General features: G+C 51.4%; 1 protein-coding gene across 4 annotated transcripts in view; it reads right to left on the reverse strand.

Moving 5' to 3' along the window:
• LARP4B (La ribonucleoprotein 4B) overlaps positions 1-16,857 on the reverse strand; it is a 639,242-nt gene that overhangs the window by 337,939 nt on the left and 284,446 nt on the right. For all 4 annotated transcript variants that reach the window (XM_078663295.1, XM_078663296.1, XM_078663294.1 and 1 more), the window contains one exon: positions 10,210-10,316. In XM_078663295.1, coding sequence (XP_078519421.1) covers positions 10,210-10,316 — 107 coding nt within the window. The remainder of the gene's footprint in view (positions 1-10,209; positions 10,317-16,857) is intronic.

Genomic DNA, 16,857 nt, shown 5'->3' on the forward strand with positions numbered 1-16,857 from the left:
AGCTGCAAGCTGCCTTTCACCGGTGACTGCATTCCAAGGCGGGGTGTTTCAAAACGAGAGAGTAAAAGAAAGTAAAAGTCTAGACAAAGATCAGAGCTAAGTGGGACGTACGTCCGAGCACCCCAGGCTCTTCTTAACGTAAAAACGTGCAGTGCCAGGGTCATACATGCATCCGGGTGATGCCGCCTTGCACACACGTTTAAGGAGAGTCCTAGGGCGCTTCACGCAGGTGCATGAACCTCGATTCCAGACGTGGGTGGGTGTTAAGGGCACATGCCGGCGGCAGAGATGGGGGCACAGCAAGTCCACCCGGTTACATACATTCAGCCTTCTGGTTCTGTGAGCCCTCGCCTGTCACAACGACAAGAACCATATCTAGAGTCGCACAGCACAGGCTGCACCAACAAGGGTGAAAAATTAAAGAATACTGCTGAAGTAAGTGTTGTCATGCGCTGTAATTATCATGAATCATTAGGACACATGGAGTGCTGGGATGTGAGGCAGTGTGCTCCAACCCTCCTCTTCTTAGAGAGCCTTTACTTGAAGCCCAGGCTTGTTTTAAACAGGGAAAGTATAAACCCCACATGGCATCATTGCTTGGGGCTAAAAATATCCGTCAGTGACTGGAAATACCATGATGGGGCCACATGGCAGCTGGGCAGGACGGCTTCCTGCTTATCTTGTAATGATGATGGTGCAAAGAGGACAGAGCCCTGCTAAAGGAGGAGTTAGGGACATGGGGATGTGTAGGTGTATATTAACCAGCCAAGGCCTTGAAAACCAGCGAGGAGTCTGACACCTGTGCCCTCCATGGGGATGCTCAACAAGAAAAAATAGTTGACAACTTAATGCTCATAAAAGATATCCACATAAGGCACTAAAAGCAGGCTCCGTGGCAGATGGTAAAGTCCAAGTTACAGGAAGACTCCACAGTGCAAAGTCCCTGTGACTGTCCCGGGTGCTAGAGGGAGTGCCATAGCCCCGCTCTCTCACCAAGCACCGGGTACCGGCACCGAGGCATCGAAGGAGCATATAGGCGCTATATGATATAGCGCCATGAAGGCGGGAGCAAAGCAGTTGCGGCTGGGAAAGGGGGCGGCAGGAAGCCAGGTACTGTGAAAGGAAGGGGAGGGGGAGGGGTGCAGACCACATCAAGAGACAGAAAGTTTGACGGCACTACAATGAGGACGTGGGAGTACACTAACTGCAGCAATTATCCCAAGGATACGTAGAGGAGGGGAGGGCTAGATGAAAAGATAACTGGCAAGTTAGGAAAGTTAAGGGGTGATTAAGAACAATCGCACATTCACAGGCTTGTTCGGAAAACTCCAGGAGGTTATAAAGGTGAATCACATAAAATAAACAAGCACCGGTGTCGACAGTTAAGTGCTGCTGCTGAGCACCGGAAACCACCGGTTCAAATTAAGCACTGACTGACGTGCTCCCATTCGGGCCAGGTTCGTCTGCCACTGCATGGGATCGTTTCTCTGCAGGAATTGGGAGCTTTTGGAAACAGCAGGCTACACGCCAGTATCAAACTCCATATAACAGAAAGTGACATACTGCCTGGCATGTAGGAGCTGAAGCAGTTTCTGAATTAAATCCTGGCGCCGCCTCTGACTCTACTTTGGTCTGAGACAGACCCCATTCCTGGACGGTTACCATTCCTCTGCAAATGAAAGATTTATGGAAGGTATTGTTAGTGGAACTGACTGCCGCCAGCGAGGACATTACACGTCCGAGGCCAGAAGTAAGAATGTCGCGGCCTTGATTTCAGAGACCCCTGACAGGGAAATGACACTCAGTGAACAATAAAAGCTTCAAGTTAGGCGGCAGCGGAGAGACGCGGAACCTGGGAAGAGAAAAGAGGACGAGGATGTTACGTGGTAAAGAAAGAATGCGACCCTCTCTGTATGACACGAACCAGTAATAGCAACGAACAGGGCGAATCTACACGTTTCCAGCACAGTAGCTCACTTCAAGCAAACAAACAATCCAATACAAGTCAAAATGAGATGCCGGCCGGGTTGCTGATGGGAAGTCTCCTTATAGTGCTCTCCAGTTCCCCAATAACACCGTCTTGATGCCCCCGCCCCCTGTAAACCAGCCTGCCTGTGGTCTAGACATGCAGTTGTGCGGAAGACCACCAGCCCATAGTGTCACAGCTAGGACCATGACAAGGTATATGGCGATGAGGGGGATGTCGCACGTGTTGTTGATGGGGATGTTCCCCTATACTGCACTCTAGTTCTCCTATTATATAGTCTTGATGCCACACTGCAAGCCAGTCCGCCTCTTGAAGTGCCTTCGTGCAGAAGACCACCAGCCCATATTCCCACAGGTAGGACCCCATGACAAGGTATGGCTGCTCTGTGGCTGCGCTCCCTCCCTCCCTCCCTCGGCTCAGCTCCCGTGACGCTCCGCCCTCGGGTCTCCTCACTCGCTTGCTCGCTCGGGTCCCTGCCTACCACGCACTGAATGGTGTCCTTGTTCTCTCCAGAGACTCCTCCAGCTTTTAACAAGTACTATCCGGGCAGTCCGTAAGCCCGCCTCCTGCCCCTCTCCAGAGCCCTGCTGCCGCCAGCCTTCAAAACTAAACTAACGCAACTGAAACCTACGGCGCATGGCAGAGTTTGATTCCGACGCGCGCGACCCAATCCCAAAGCGCGCGTCGGAATCAGACTCTGCCATAGACAATGCTGCGCGCGTGGCCAGCTCTGGTCTCCCCTCGTTGTCGGCTGAGCCGACAGCTATAGTTCTCTGGCGAGAACGCGCTCCGCGCGCTTCTAGCAGAGACCTAAAAAGGGAAGGGCGTACTCATTCTCTACAAGATTCAAGACCCTACGATCTGACATGATCTGTCTCCAGTCTTGTAGAAAGAGGGACACCCAACCTCCAACCGGACCAACAAGTTCTAAGATGGGGGATCTAGAACTGCTTTCCTGTTGTACCAACGGTGCCGTGAGGGGAAGTAGAGGAGGAGGAGGAGGATTGCTGTCGAACTGCTCCCCTGAGACCTCTTTTATTCTTCCCTCTGTACGACTTGAACAAGGGATTCTGCTGTTGCTGGCCCTTTTGAGATTGCTGGCAGCCACGAAAGGAAGCAGATCTCCCAAAACCACGATACCGCTTGAAGCCGTATCCTCTGGACTGCACCTGGAGGCCCAAAGATCTTGCAGTAGCCCTGCTGTCTTTAAAAACGCTCCAAGGCTGAGTCTGCCTTTGAACCAAAGAGTTTTGACCCATCAAAGGGCCAGCAGAGTCGCCTGAACATCAGGTGAGAAACCAGACGGCCGAAGCCAAGCCGGTCTCCCTGCCGCCACAGAGGCCCCTATCACACGAGCCACAGAGTCAGCACTGTCCAGACCCGACTGAATCACTTGACGGGCCGCAGCCTGAGAATCTGTAAGGAACTCCAAGAAATTACTTTGATCCTTCTCAGGCAACTTCGGAGCCAGCTGAATGACTGAATCGATCAAAGCATGGATATACCTTCCAAGAAGACAATTTGCATTAGTGGATTTAAGAGCCATACTTGCAGAAGAGAATACCTTCTTTGCCGCCTGTTCCACTTTTTTAGAATCCCTATCACCACGAATGGTAGGGAAAGCACCAGAAGTGTGCTTCGAACAAGAAGCCTAGACAACTAAACTTTCCGGTGTAGGATGTGATGACAAAAAAAACAGATCCCCAGGAGCAGGCCAGTACCTTCTAGAGATGGAACAATAAGCTGCAGGAGCAGACAAAGGCTTTTGCCACCCCTCCATTATTGGAGCCGTGCTATTGTGACGTTCTTGTCGACGTGGGAGAGCTAGGAAAGATTTCCTGCGGAATGCTGGCGCAGGGGGTATTCATAAGGGGAGGAATCCACAGGCAGAAGTATCCATCAGAAATACATCAACTGCAGTATGGAAGAGATTCAAGTAGGCTTTGTTGATGAAGATGCATAGTGGATTTAAAGTGTTCAAAGTGATTTGGAAGAGGAAAATTATGTGCACTTATTTGTGAATTGTCAATAATTAGATGGTTTTGGAACACAACAGTATATACACAGAGTAAGGTCATATACATTATTGTTCTCAAGGACACTAAAGACCTCTTTGGTGAAGAGGATCTGGAAAGACTCCACATTATAGTTCCTCATGTATCCATCGTCAAGCACTGGTTAGATCCAGATCCTCCCAACTTCGAAGACTTGTGAACTTCATATGTCAAAGTTTTTGAACGCAAAGTAACAGTCTATGAAATGAAGGACCAGTAGGAGTAGAAAAGGGGGCTTGCCATCTGGAGATTGCCACTTGAAGGGTGGATGAATCAGGAATACTAAATCAAGGTATTTGTAAACTATGCTTAAGACTTTGTATTTTTCTCGTGCTTATTGTTATTTAATGCATTTTAAACTGAGTTCTATTCATTATTATTTTGTATTTCTTGCATTCTCTCTTTTCTTTTATGGTTTCCTGTTTTACTCTCATAACAAAAATAAAATGGAATGTGGGTTGCGACCACGCTGGCCCATCACCGTATAATTTTAATTTGACTGTTGGAGCCACTAAACCATTCAAATAGACAACATGGGTATCTACAAGTAATTACCTGCAGAAATGTGGAAATCAAGAAACAAAAAAAACCTGCTTGAACTTTTAAAACCTTGTGAACTAACTCTAGCCATTAAAAATAAATGACAAAAGTGTAAAGTCTTTCCAATTGCGTACTATTGTCATAAGGCTGATTTTGTCAATGGATTTCTTACATTACAAAAAACATGCTTGCAGTCACAAACACGGAATCAGGATGTTTGCAACCACAAGAAAGTTTTGTACATCTGGCCCTCCATTTGTTAATGATATACAACAGATAACACCTAAACATCAGGTAGTGAAGGAACATATAAAGTTTGTAAGTGATTAGTACAGCTAAACCAAATACTTGAAAGCATTGTTAATGAGCTCACAATTGTATATGTATTCAATGTTGCTCATCACTCAAAAAACAATGTTAGGTCAAACTGATCCCAGTTTCAAAAATAATTTGAACGGCACAACAGTATTAATAAACATAAGTATGTCACAAAGACCAAAAGTGTTAAAACATTTGTGATCCAGATCGGCCCAGTGCAGTAGCAGAGAGTGCAGTGATTTAGAGTAGATGACAGTGGCGTAGAATGCAGAGCATAAAGTGGAGATATGCAGGGTAGATTAGTGTGGCCTAGAGACTGGAGTGGTGAAGAAAACAGTGGTGTAGAGTATAGTGGCAAAGAGTGCACTGGCATGGAGTAGAGTGGTACTGGTTAGAGTAGTAAGGTGAAGCATGACGTTGCATAGTGCAGTGGCAGAGTGGAGGGGTGCGGAGTGCAGTGGAGGGGTGCAGAGTGCAGTGGAGGGGTGCAGAGTGCAGTGGAGGGGTGCGGAGTGCAGTGGAGGGGTGCGGAGTGCAGTGGAGGGGTGCGGAGTGCAGTGGAGGGGTGCAGAGTGCAGTGGAGGGGTGCAGAGTGCAGTGGAGGGGTGCAGAGTGCAGTGGAGGGGTGCAGAGTGCAGTGGAGGGGTGCAGAGTGCAGTGGAGGGGTGCAGAGTGCAGTGGAGGGGTGCAGAGTGCAGTGGAGGGGTGCAGAGTGCAGTGGAGGGGTGCAGAGTGCAGTGGAGGGGTGCAGAGTGCAGTGGAGGGGTGCAGAGTGCAGTGGAGGGGTGCAGAGTGCAGTGGAGGGGTGCAGAGTGCAGTGGAGGGGTGCAGAGTGCAGTGGAGGGGTGCAGAGTGCAGTGGAGGGGTGCAGAGTGCAGTGGAGGGGTGCAGAGTGCAGTGGAGGGGTGCAGAGTGCAGTGGAGGGGTGCAGAGTGCAGTGGAGGGGTGCAGAGTGCAGTGGAGGGGTGCAGAGTGCAGTGGAGGGGTGCAGAGTGCAGTGGAGGGGTGCAGAGTGCAGTGGAGGGGTGCAGAGTGCAGTGGAGGGGTGCAGAGTGCAGTGGAGGGGTGCAGAGTGCAGTGGAGGGGTGCAGAGTGCAGTGGAGGGGTGCAGAGTGCAGTGGAGGGGTGCAGAGTGCAGTGGAGGGGTGCAGAGTGCAGTGGAGGGGTGCAGAGTGCAGTGGAGGGGTGCAGAGTGCAGTGGAGGGGTGCAGAGTGCAGTGGAGGGGTGCAGAGTGCAGTGGAGGGGTGCAGAGTGCAGTGGAGGGGTGCAGAGTGCAGTGGAGGGGTGCAGAGTGCAGTGGAGGGGTGCAGAGTGCAGTGGAGGGGTGCAGAGTGCAGTGGAGGGGTGCAGAGTGCAGTGGAGGGGTGCAGAGTGCAGTGGAGGGGTGCAGAGTGCAGTGGAGGGGTGCAGAGTGCAGTGGAGGGGTGCAGAGTGCAGTGGAGGGGTGCAGAGTGCAGTGGAGGGGTGCAGAGTGCAGTGGAGGGGTGCAGAGTGCAGTGGAGGGGTGCAGAGTGCAGTGGAGGGGTGCAGAGTGCAGTGGAGGGGTGCAGAGTGCAGTGGAGGGGTGCAGAGTGCAGTGGAGGGGTGCAGAGTGCAGTGGAGGGGTGCAGAGTGCAGTGGAGGGGTGCAGAGTGCAGTGGAGGGGTGCAGAGTGCAGTGGAGGGGTGCAGAGTGCAGTGGAGGGGTGCAGAGTGCAGTGGAGGGGTGCAGAGTGCAGTGGAGGGGTGCAGAGTGCAGTGGAGGGGTGCAGAGTGCAGTGGAGGGGTGCAGAGTGCAGTGGAGGGGTGCAGAGTGCAGTGGAGGGGTGCAGAGTGCAGTGGAGGGGTGCAGAGTGCAGTGGAGGGGTGCAGAGTGCAGTGGAGGGGTGCAGAGTGCAGTGGAGGGGTGCAGAGTGCAGTGGAGGGGTGCAGAGTGCAGTGGAGGGGTGCAGAGTGCAGTGGAGGGGTGCAGAGTGCAGTGGAGGGGTGCAGAGTGCAGTGGAGGGGTGCAGAGTGCAGTGGAGGGGTGCAGAGTGCAGTGGAGGGGTGCAGAGTGCAGTGGAGGGGTGCAGAGTGCAGTGGAGGGGTGCAGAGTGCAGTGGAGGGGTGCAGAGTGCAGTGGAGGGGTGCAGAGTGCAGTGGAGGGGTGCAGAGTGCAGTGGAGGGGTGCAGAGTGCAGTGGAGGGGTGCAGAGTGCAGTGGAGGGGTGCAGAGTGCAGTGGAGGGGTGCAGAGTGCAGTGGAGGGGTGCAGAGCGGAGGGGTGCAGAGTGCAGTGGAGGGGTGCAGAGTGCAGTGGAGGGGTGCAGAGTGCAGTGGAGGGGTGCAGAGTGCAGTGGAGGGGTGCAGAGTGCAGTGGAGGGGTGCAGAGTGCAGTGGAGGGGTGCAGAGTGGAGGGGTGCAGAGTGCAGTGGAGGGGTGCAGAGTGCAGTGGAGGGGTGCAGAGTGCAGTGGAGGGGTGCAGAGTGCAGTGGAGGGGTGCAGAGTGGAGGGGTGCAGAGTGCAGTGGAGGGGTGCAGAGTGGAGGGGTGCAGTGGAGGGGTGCAGAGTGCAGTGGAGGGGTGCAGTGGAGGGGTGCAGAGTGCAGTGGAGGGGTGCAGAGTGCAGTGGAGGGGTGCAGAGTGCAGTGGAGGGGTGCAGAGTGCAGTGGAGGGGTGCAGAGTGCAGTGGAGGGGTGCAGAGTGCAGTGGAGGGGTGCAGAGTGCAGTGGAGGGGTGCAGAGTGCAGTGGAGGGGTGCAGAGTGCAGTGGAGGGGTGCAGAGTAGAGTGCAGAGTAGAGTGCAGTGGAGGGGTGCAGAGTAGAGTGCAGTGGAGGGGTGCAGAGTAGAGTGCACCGGTGTGGAGTGATGCAGAGTACAATGACTAAGAGCCGAGTATGCCTAGTATGGTGGCGCACTGCCATTACAGACAACACATTTTCAAATTAAATGACCATTACATTTGCACATACAAAGTTTTACTAATAAAACTATACAGTTTACAAAATAAAATGTGTGGAAATTGCAACACGTAGTGTAATAATTTGTGCTGATCCCATTAAAGTAAATGTTTCCAACACACTTCAGAAATAACAAAAAATGTGCTTCATTTGTGTTCTTAATTCTGATATATTCTAAAATGCTTACACAGTTAATTTCATTTTTGTGTGTGCTAGAAAAAACCTTTCCTAACCACAGTATCCAGCAAGATGGTCACATAAATCCTCTCACTTTGAAATCAGAGGAACAAAAGTAATCGAATGCCTTCAGAAGACCGCTCCTGACATTTGACCTCGGTCTTTGAATGCACAGCAAATGTGATAAAATAAGAACAAGATTTAAAGGTCTGTTTACAGAAAGCTTGTTAATGGAAGAATACAGTAAACAAGGTTTAGGCAACGGGAGAGACAAAATGAACCTGGAGAGCTTAAAGCAAATAAATCCAGCAGTTGTAAAGCCCAGAAAGGGGAGTTACCGACCCATCAACTGGTGGAATGCATTCTTAGGTCAACTTTTTGAACGTCCCCAAGATGTCTTTAGCAAACTAGACCGTTTCGCTGCCTGGTAGGTTGAGGCCTAAAAAGTACAAACTCATGAAGTTATGTAGATAATTATTCATTCGCTGTGCAGATTTGTCCTAGATGTTCCATTTAGTACAAGACTGACAGTAAGTTACCCCTCACTGACAGCATTGGTCATTCAAGTATGGAAAAAGACCATGGCAAAACTGGGATTGTGGGGAAGGGTGACACTGGAGACCTCCCTGTGGGAGTCCTGTATGTTGGCGGTCCTAAAAGTACGGGAGGGTAAGAAACTATGGGATATGATGGGGACAACAACACTAGGAGCATCTGGAGTGCACAGGGATTTTTCTTCTTTGAAGAGTTGCAAAAGCCATGCTTTTTTAAGCTACAAAAAAACCAAATACGTTCTTAGAGGCTATGGGGAGATACAGAAGGATTACTAGCAGCCAACCTAAACAAGTATGTGATTTCACAAATCTACAGGACACTACAGAATAGTCAGCCATCCCTTTATCCACTATGGGACAAAAGTGACTGCGATCTGTGGAATCTAGCGAATGAAGCCGAGGTGGGGTGGGGGGGGGGGGCAGTGGGGTTTGATGTGTTGCTTTCCGAGGGAGGTTGCAATAAGAGAGGGGCTCAGCCTGGTGCAACTATAAACATTGCCTGAGCATATTACACCAGACCCACCAGGATATTCTGTATGGGGAAGCAGACAATGACATGCTTGTGGGGAGGTTGTCCCTATGGGAATGCTGCAGGCTGTGCCCATATAGGAATGCAAAAATAACAATTGATGGACAGAATGCAGAACAATGTCATACATTCACCCCAGTACAGAGATCTGGGCCTACATCCATAGTTTTTTTGCTCACCATGCCATTCCAGTTTGGACCCAGCCGTGTGCAAATCAGTCTTGGCCCTGCGCCCAAGCGAACAGTCCAGCCCTAACTGCCAGGCCAGGTCCTCCCTGGACTGGAAACAAGCATCCTAGGACCGGTTTCGGGGTTTTACCTGTCATCAGCCAGGATAGAATAATTCCAGTGGCATGGAGAGCGCGGGGACCCACGTCTGGGCATACCTGTCCCACTCAGGGTGACAAATGTAAAAATAACAATTGTTGGACAGAATGCAGAACAATGTCATACATTCACCACAGTACAGATATCTGGGCCTAAAACCACACATGAGCAAAATAATTATGGATTTAACCCAGATCTCTTGACTGGGGATGAATGTTTTGATTTGTTCTGCATTCCGTCCATCAACTGTGTGTCTTTTGTACCCATATAGGAAGCAAGTGGGCCAATTCACCTCGTCAAGAGAACATGGTAACAGACCCAAAATTAGCTGTGTAGGGAACATGAGGCAGAGAGAGAGGTGTAAGGGGGTTGTGGAATGAGGGGGTCAAATATACCTGACTAAATATACCATGTTGTTTAGTAATGTGGCTTGCGCGGTCACCAGGAGAGACAGCTCAGCTATGTAGAAGTGGGGGAAATTCCTAATTTGGTGTGCTGAAAAACAGGCATGTGCTGGCACATAAAGGGCCCAGGGCTGCCCGTAGAAATTTCACAAGGTGTGGGCATTATGGAAGGAATTCAGAGATATGGTTTAATATCTGAGGTTGTAACACAGTCTGCTGTGCATGGTAGCTCTAGCTTACAGATCTGCAAATGTGTGATGTAACGGTGTTGATATGTTTCTATGTTGATATCATTGTTCTTATATTGAGAGCGCAAAGTAGAATAAAAGGAATACATAAAAATGCTGCACTTACAAGGATAGAAAATATATTGACAAGACAATAAGCAATATAATTTGTGATTACCTGTTTCTGGGAGGGTACTGCCTGAGTGACGTCAAAGGTGAAGCAGCTGGCTTGAAGGTTGGAGATGTAAACCCATTAATAAAGCCAGTGTTTGGAAATGGTGTTACCTACAAAACCAAAATATTTTAGAAGAAAAATGGTACACAACACTACAGCAGAAATAAAAGTTACCAAGAAAATGCGGACTATGGCAATTGAGCATTCATTTATAATTTAACAAATAACGTGGAACCAAGTATTAGCTTCTACTGGGATATTTCCTGAACAAATCATTAAGACACCTACGCATCTTATTTTGCATGCCTAAATACACTAATTCTTAGCGGCACAACGGTGGTTCCTAATGAAATATACACAACATTGCATCCATAACAACTAAATACTACATATTTAATGGTAGAAAAACGGATTTAAAGAAATACAATTACTAGTGCTCATGTCTTCTAATACCTCAATACAGCAAGAACTAACAATCAAGATAATGATTTACTTACCCGTAAATCCAGTTCTCCAGCGTTTGTACCTAAGATGGACTCACATGCTTGAATCTTCTCCATTGTCAAAGTAGGCGCTTGCAGTACATACTAAGCAGTATTGAAAATAATGTCCCATAGAAACTGCAGAATAAACAGTATGTTTAGTAGCCACTCCAACTGTGCAAATTAAGTTGAACGGCCATGAACTGCTCTCTTCCGCGAGAGGTGATTACTGCTTTGATTTTCAAACATACCTGATGCATAGTCACATTTACAGTAGCCACAATCGAGCCCAAAGAGATAAGGAGGGAAGGCTGCTTTTGAATCCAAGAAAGTTACCAATGCTAGAAAAATGCAGCTGCGAGTAAATTACTTATTTCTTCTCCACACTGGATTTTTCATAGACTGATATGCTTATACTGGAGTAGCAAGTAGGACAGATTGCAATCCTTTGAAGGAAGGCAGGAATAAGGTTCAAGGTTGCCCCTAAATACTAGATTCAAGGGCGTTCAGGTAAGTAAAGTTGAGGCCAATGGGTCCCTCCCTTGGGGCGGGTACACCCCCTATTATGCCACCCTCCAGTGGGAGGGGGGCATATGACTCACTTTGGTTGGATTGGAAACAGGTCTGGTGGTGGCAGCTGGCGATCAGCCATTCAGCCTGGAAGCTAGGGTTAGTTCGTTTTCAGGGGGCATCTCTAAGATGCCCTCGGAGTGCAGTATTCATTAAATCCCACACTGGCATCGGTATGGGTTTAATGTAAATGTAAATTGATACTTGTATAGCGCACTACTCACCCGCAAGGGTCTCAAGGCGCATGTACGAATACCGCTGTGGAACCCATCCTGGCTTTCCCTGTGAGGTGTCCACTCCTGGGCACCCCCAAGGTGGAGGCCAGGCATCCTTACCGTTGTGGGGGCCGTTGTGGAGATTAAGCAAGCTATTGCCCAGAGTTGCAGAGTGGGACTCCATGATTGGAATAGGCACCGAGGCGAGAATTATCAGGTCCGTGGAATTTTGAGCTCAAGACCCGCCGAGGCGGGGAATTGAACCCTGGTCCCGGGCTAGACCTCTGCATCAGGGTCTGCCGCTCTAACCATTGAGCCACACTTCTCTAATGTGCTGAGAAGTTTGAAACCAAAGTTCCCAGTTATCAGTAAAGCCATTATGGTGCTATGGAATTGAAATGACAAACTCCCAGCACTACATACTCTTAATGGCATTACTGCACTTACAATGTCAAATGGACTTAGACACTGTCGGGGTACAGGGCTCATGCACCTGTACCCTCACCACTGGTATAGTGCACCCAGCTAAAGGGGTGGCTAATCTATGCCATGGCAGTGGGTTGTACGCATGGCACACAGGGATGTGTGCCATCTCGATTCTTCACTTTGTTCTGCACCATAACAAGCAGCCTGCAGAGAGAGTGAGTGTGATTGTTTGTCTCCTTGGTACCCATGGTATCTTTTACAAGGGACTGACATGTGACCAGAGAGGTGTCAATTGGGGGTACAAGGTATCGTTTTGGGAAAGAACACAGGCCCTGGGAACCTGATTGGCAGGGACCCAGGGCACATCAAGTCAAAGTGCATCAGTGGTATGGCAAAAAGTGTGGGGTGGGGGAGGTTACTGCAAACCCAGCTTCCTACAAGTTTCTAGTATGGCTCCTAGAAATTGGATCTTTGTTTGGGGCATCAACAACGATTTCTCCCTCCGTTCATATATGGGAACACCTGGTGACCTCTCCTGAGAAAAGGGGCAACCGGAGCGAGACATTTGGTGAATATTCTCGGCGCGCCGATTTAAGCCCAAAAGGGAGCACCTTGAGCTGATGGTAGTGCTGACCTCTTACTGAGAATCAAAGGTACTTCCTGTGTTTTTGTTGAATAGATATGTGGAAGTAAGCATGCCCAGAGATGTAAAAAAATCGCCTTCCTGCATCATCAGGAAAACTTCTGCAAAGTAAGCATCCAAATGACTTTCCTTAGAAACTTGTTCATTAGGAAGATCCTGGAATTGAAGCCTTAATTCCTTTGCGACTTGGGGACAATGTATATGGCTCCCTTGGACAAAAGCATAAGCAATTACATTTGCAGCTCCTTCAAAAGAAGGTTGTTTATTTCTTGGTGGACAAACTGGGGGTCTCTGGATGAACTCAAATATATGTTCAGACTGGACAATTTGTAAAACCCATGTGTCTGATGTTATATTCTTCCATGCAGGAACAAAAAGGGAAATTTTGCCCCCTCACCTTCTGAGGACCAGACGGACAATGGGGTCAAGGCTCTCTTCTGATTATCATTGGTTCGTACTTGTGAGAAACCTCTTTTCCTTCCTGCACATCTCCCATGAGTATACCTTTGGTTCGATTAAAGGAGTATCCTTGATTGTACACAGACTGTCTTTGAAGATAATGGGTGCGTCCTTGAGCTCCATACTGGTTGAATCCTGCTCTGAAATTCTGTGCTCTCCACCAGCCATGAAAGTAAATGTCCCAACTCTGCGATACTGCAACTAACCTAACGCCCTTGCTGTATCAGTGTCGGCTTTAAGACCTTGCAGAACTTCATCAACATGCTTACCAAAAAGAGTGAGCTTATCAAAAGGCATTTCTAAGATTTTTGAGTTCACATCAGTACAGAAAGCTGTGGATTTTAACCAGCATTGCCTCCTTAGTGCAGTCCCTACTGCCAACTGATGAAAACCTGCATCTGAAGCATCCAACGCTGCATCAATAATGAAAGTAGTTGGGGGCGTGGCTTAGCAGGCTGCATGGCGGACGTGTGCTAGCCAGCTCCGTTCAGCCCATCACTGATCCAACACTTATCCTAGCTCCCTCGGACCTTAACCAAGTCCTGGAGGGGGCATCTTGGCGCCAGTCACCTGGAGGGGCAGTCCGGTGAGCAGCGGCGGTGTCAGGAGCGGCTGGGCGCTGCAGGCGATGTGTCCACGAGGCGCGGCCTGGTCTATGGTGGTGGAGCCAGGGAGTGGATTTCAGCGAGTCCTGGAGGTGGTGCGAGCCGCGTGGCTGCCCACGAGAGCCTGCGGCGGCGGATTGTGATCCTGGCGCTCGGTGGCGGCAGTGGTCTTTGTGTGGCAAGTCGGCCCCGGGGTTCAGGCTGTGTACACTGGTGAGAAGCTGAGGGGAGGAGGGGGCGCCCCAGCCAGCGGGGAGAGACTGCTGCGCCCGCACACCGCGCCTGGGAGAGAGGCCGGATTCTGGGGCCCCGGGAGGGCCCTCCTCCCAGACATTTGGTGGCTGCAGTGCAACAGTGAGAGCAGGAGCCTCCCCCCTACACCCCCCCCCCTGGTGTCTGTGTCTGGGGATCGGCGGCTGTATTGGGCTGCGTTGGAGGGGGGGCTAGAGAGGCCCTAAGGGAGCTGCCTGGACTTTTCTTGACCTTCAGGGCCCTGTGGTGGAGGCTGCAAAGTGGCCCTGTGGTGCTCTCTCATTGGGGGTTCCTGAGAAGAGGTCGGCCGAGCCTGGTGTGTGCCCCCCGGGGGTGCCCCGTGACGGGTCGGTTGCAAGACCAGAGCCGGGAGGGTCGGCGCAGCTGCAGGGCGAAGACGGCGGATCGTGACGGACCTTCTCTGATGTGTGTCCCCTGGGTGTGGATGCAGGCAGGCTGGACTGTTTTGGTGGAGGCTCCCCTGCCTGGACTGTGGTGGCGGGGCCCGTGATCGGCGGCCGTACCGGGTCAAGCCGCTGGGAGAAGTGAGCAAGGAGACTACCCTGTGCCTACAGGGTTGGCCCGGGTAGGCGGACATTGGTGATTGAGTGGGCAGTTTGGGGCCCGGAGGAACGGCGCCACTGGCGGGGCCACGCAGCCTTGGTGTTTGGTGACTTGGGCTAGCGGGTAGGTGGAGGAACCGGTTGCTGGTCGAGGCCCCCGCTGGTGGATTGCGCGCCCCGGACCGGGGGTGCCTTCTCCCCCCCCTTTAGGGACGGATTCACCCATGGTGTGCCTGCGTAGAGGGGACTTTTGCGTCGGCGCCCAGTCAACCTTGGCCTGACTCTGCGGAGGGTCTGTTGCGAGCCGCCATGACGAGGGACAAGGGTGGCGGCGGATCCACGAAGCACGGGCCTATAGAAAAGTTCACTGGCCCTGGAGCAACGGGTGGGGCCTCCGGGGGCTCCCAAGAGGCCATACCAGACAACACGGCCCTGATGGCGGCAATCACACAATCCAGGGATATGCTTGATGCAAAAATTGGTGCGGTGGGTGCGGACGTTATGTTATTGCGCCAGGATCTACGGAACGCGGTGTCCCGCATCACGAAGGCGGAGACCCGCATCTCAGGGGTGGAAGATGACGTCTCAGTTCTCAAGCAGAAGGTGGCAGGTATGGAAAGTATCCAGAAGGGCTTGGCGCTTCAGGTCAAGGATGCTGAAGGGCGGGCCCGACGGAACAACCTGCGCTTTGTTGGCTTCCCAGAGGATGCGCAGTGGCTGGAGAGCTGGCTCCCTCCGGATGCGCTGTCCTGGTGCTATGTCGGGAAGCAGGCCCACAGAGCGCTCATTCAGAAACCCCCGGTGGGGGCTTGTCCACGGCCGGTGATCGCGAGACTGTTGAATTACCTTGACCGTGACACTGTGCTGAAGCAGGCCCGAGCCAAAGAACCCTTGCTCTTTAATAATCATCGTATCCTGGTGTTCCCGGACTATACAAGACTCGTGCAGCAGCAGCGCCAATCGTTCATGGCGGCGAAGGCCAGATTGAGAGACCTCAAACTCCTGTATGCTTTACTATTCCCTGCTCGCTTGCATGTGGTATTCCAATCCCGCACCCACTTCTTCGACACCCCGGAGGAGGTCTTCAAGTGGACAGACGAAACCGTACAGGTGCGGGTGAACACGCCGCCTGGACTGCAATCAAACTCATCATTGAGTGAGGGGCCGTCAAAGAATCCCCGTGGACAGCGCCAGAGGGGGCACAGAAGATCGCGGTCCCAGAGGCGCTCTGTTTCCTGTGGAGCCTCTTCCCGGGGAGACCCCGCTTCCCAGCACCAGCCTTTGGACCCTTGATAATAGGATGGCGCCGAGGTGCTTCTTTAAGTGGACTGTGAGACTGTTTGATTTAAGTGGAATAGAGGGAGCCCTTAGGAAGGCTGAATCCCCACCTGTGTGAGGGTAGGCCTGGGTGACATGGGCTAAGAGTTGGGGATCCATTGGCGGGTGCGACTATGCCCCCCACCCCCGTTGGGGGCTTGGTGCCAACCCCGCCACAAGAGGTACTTCAGTGTTTTTGAGGTATGGGGTTGGGGGGTTTGTTATGGGGAAGGAGTTGGTTAGAAGTATAAGTTGCGCTTTTACCCTGGGCCCATCACGTTATGCACACACACGGTTGGGACCTCCTATCCGTGCTACAGTCATGCTTGTTGCTCAATGGCTAGTGGGCCTCTAGATGCTCGGGTATCCCCGGGCACCCTCCGTATTGTCAGTTAGAATTTCCCCGGGGTCCTGGATAAAATTAAGCGTGGGGCAGTCCAGCATCAGGCAAAGAGGGTCGGAGAAACATCCTCTTTTTGCATGAAACCCATCTGATGGGCTCCAGGGTCCTGTGCTTCCAGCAGGTCTTTCACGCTGGGTTTGTGCAGGGTTCTAGGGGTGTAGCGGTTCTAATACATCACAGGGTTCCATATGTGCACGCGCAACGATGGCTGGACCCGCAGGGGCGGAACCTGTTTCTTCGGGGCAAGATTGGGGAGGACTTTTTATTGTGTTGGGCTGTGTGTACGCCCCTCCCCCTTTACAGTGGTCCCTAGTGGAGCAGGTGCTCTCCTTATGGGCTGACATGCCGGACGCGGCCTCGGTAGTGGGAGGATATTGAAACAATGTCATGGACATGGGCAGGGACAGAAGCAGGGCAGAAGGGGGTCAGGGTGGCACTCAACCCACGAAGTTGCATTCTCTGGTTACGAGCCTTGACTGGGTAGACACCTGGAGACAAGCGCATGGTGATAGAAGGGAGTATACCTACCTCTTGGTGGTCCACAAGTCTTTCTCTAGGACAGACTATGTTTTTGTCCCTTGGGCGACGGCACCGAGTGTAGTGTCTGCGAGGATCCTTCCTAGGGGACTGTCGGACCACTCTCCGGTGTTCGTGGAGCTGCAGCTGGGTAGGGGGCGGCAACCCTTTTGCTGGCGCCTAGCAGTATGGAACTTGCA

This window comes from Lissotriton helveticus, chromosome 10 (genome assembly GCF_964261635.1).
Source record: "Lissotriton helveticus chromosome 10, aLisHel1.1, whole genome shotgun sequence".
Lineage (NCBI taxonomy): Eukaryota > Metazoa > Chordata > Amphibia > Caudata > Salamandridae > Lissotriton > Lissotriton helveticus.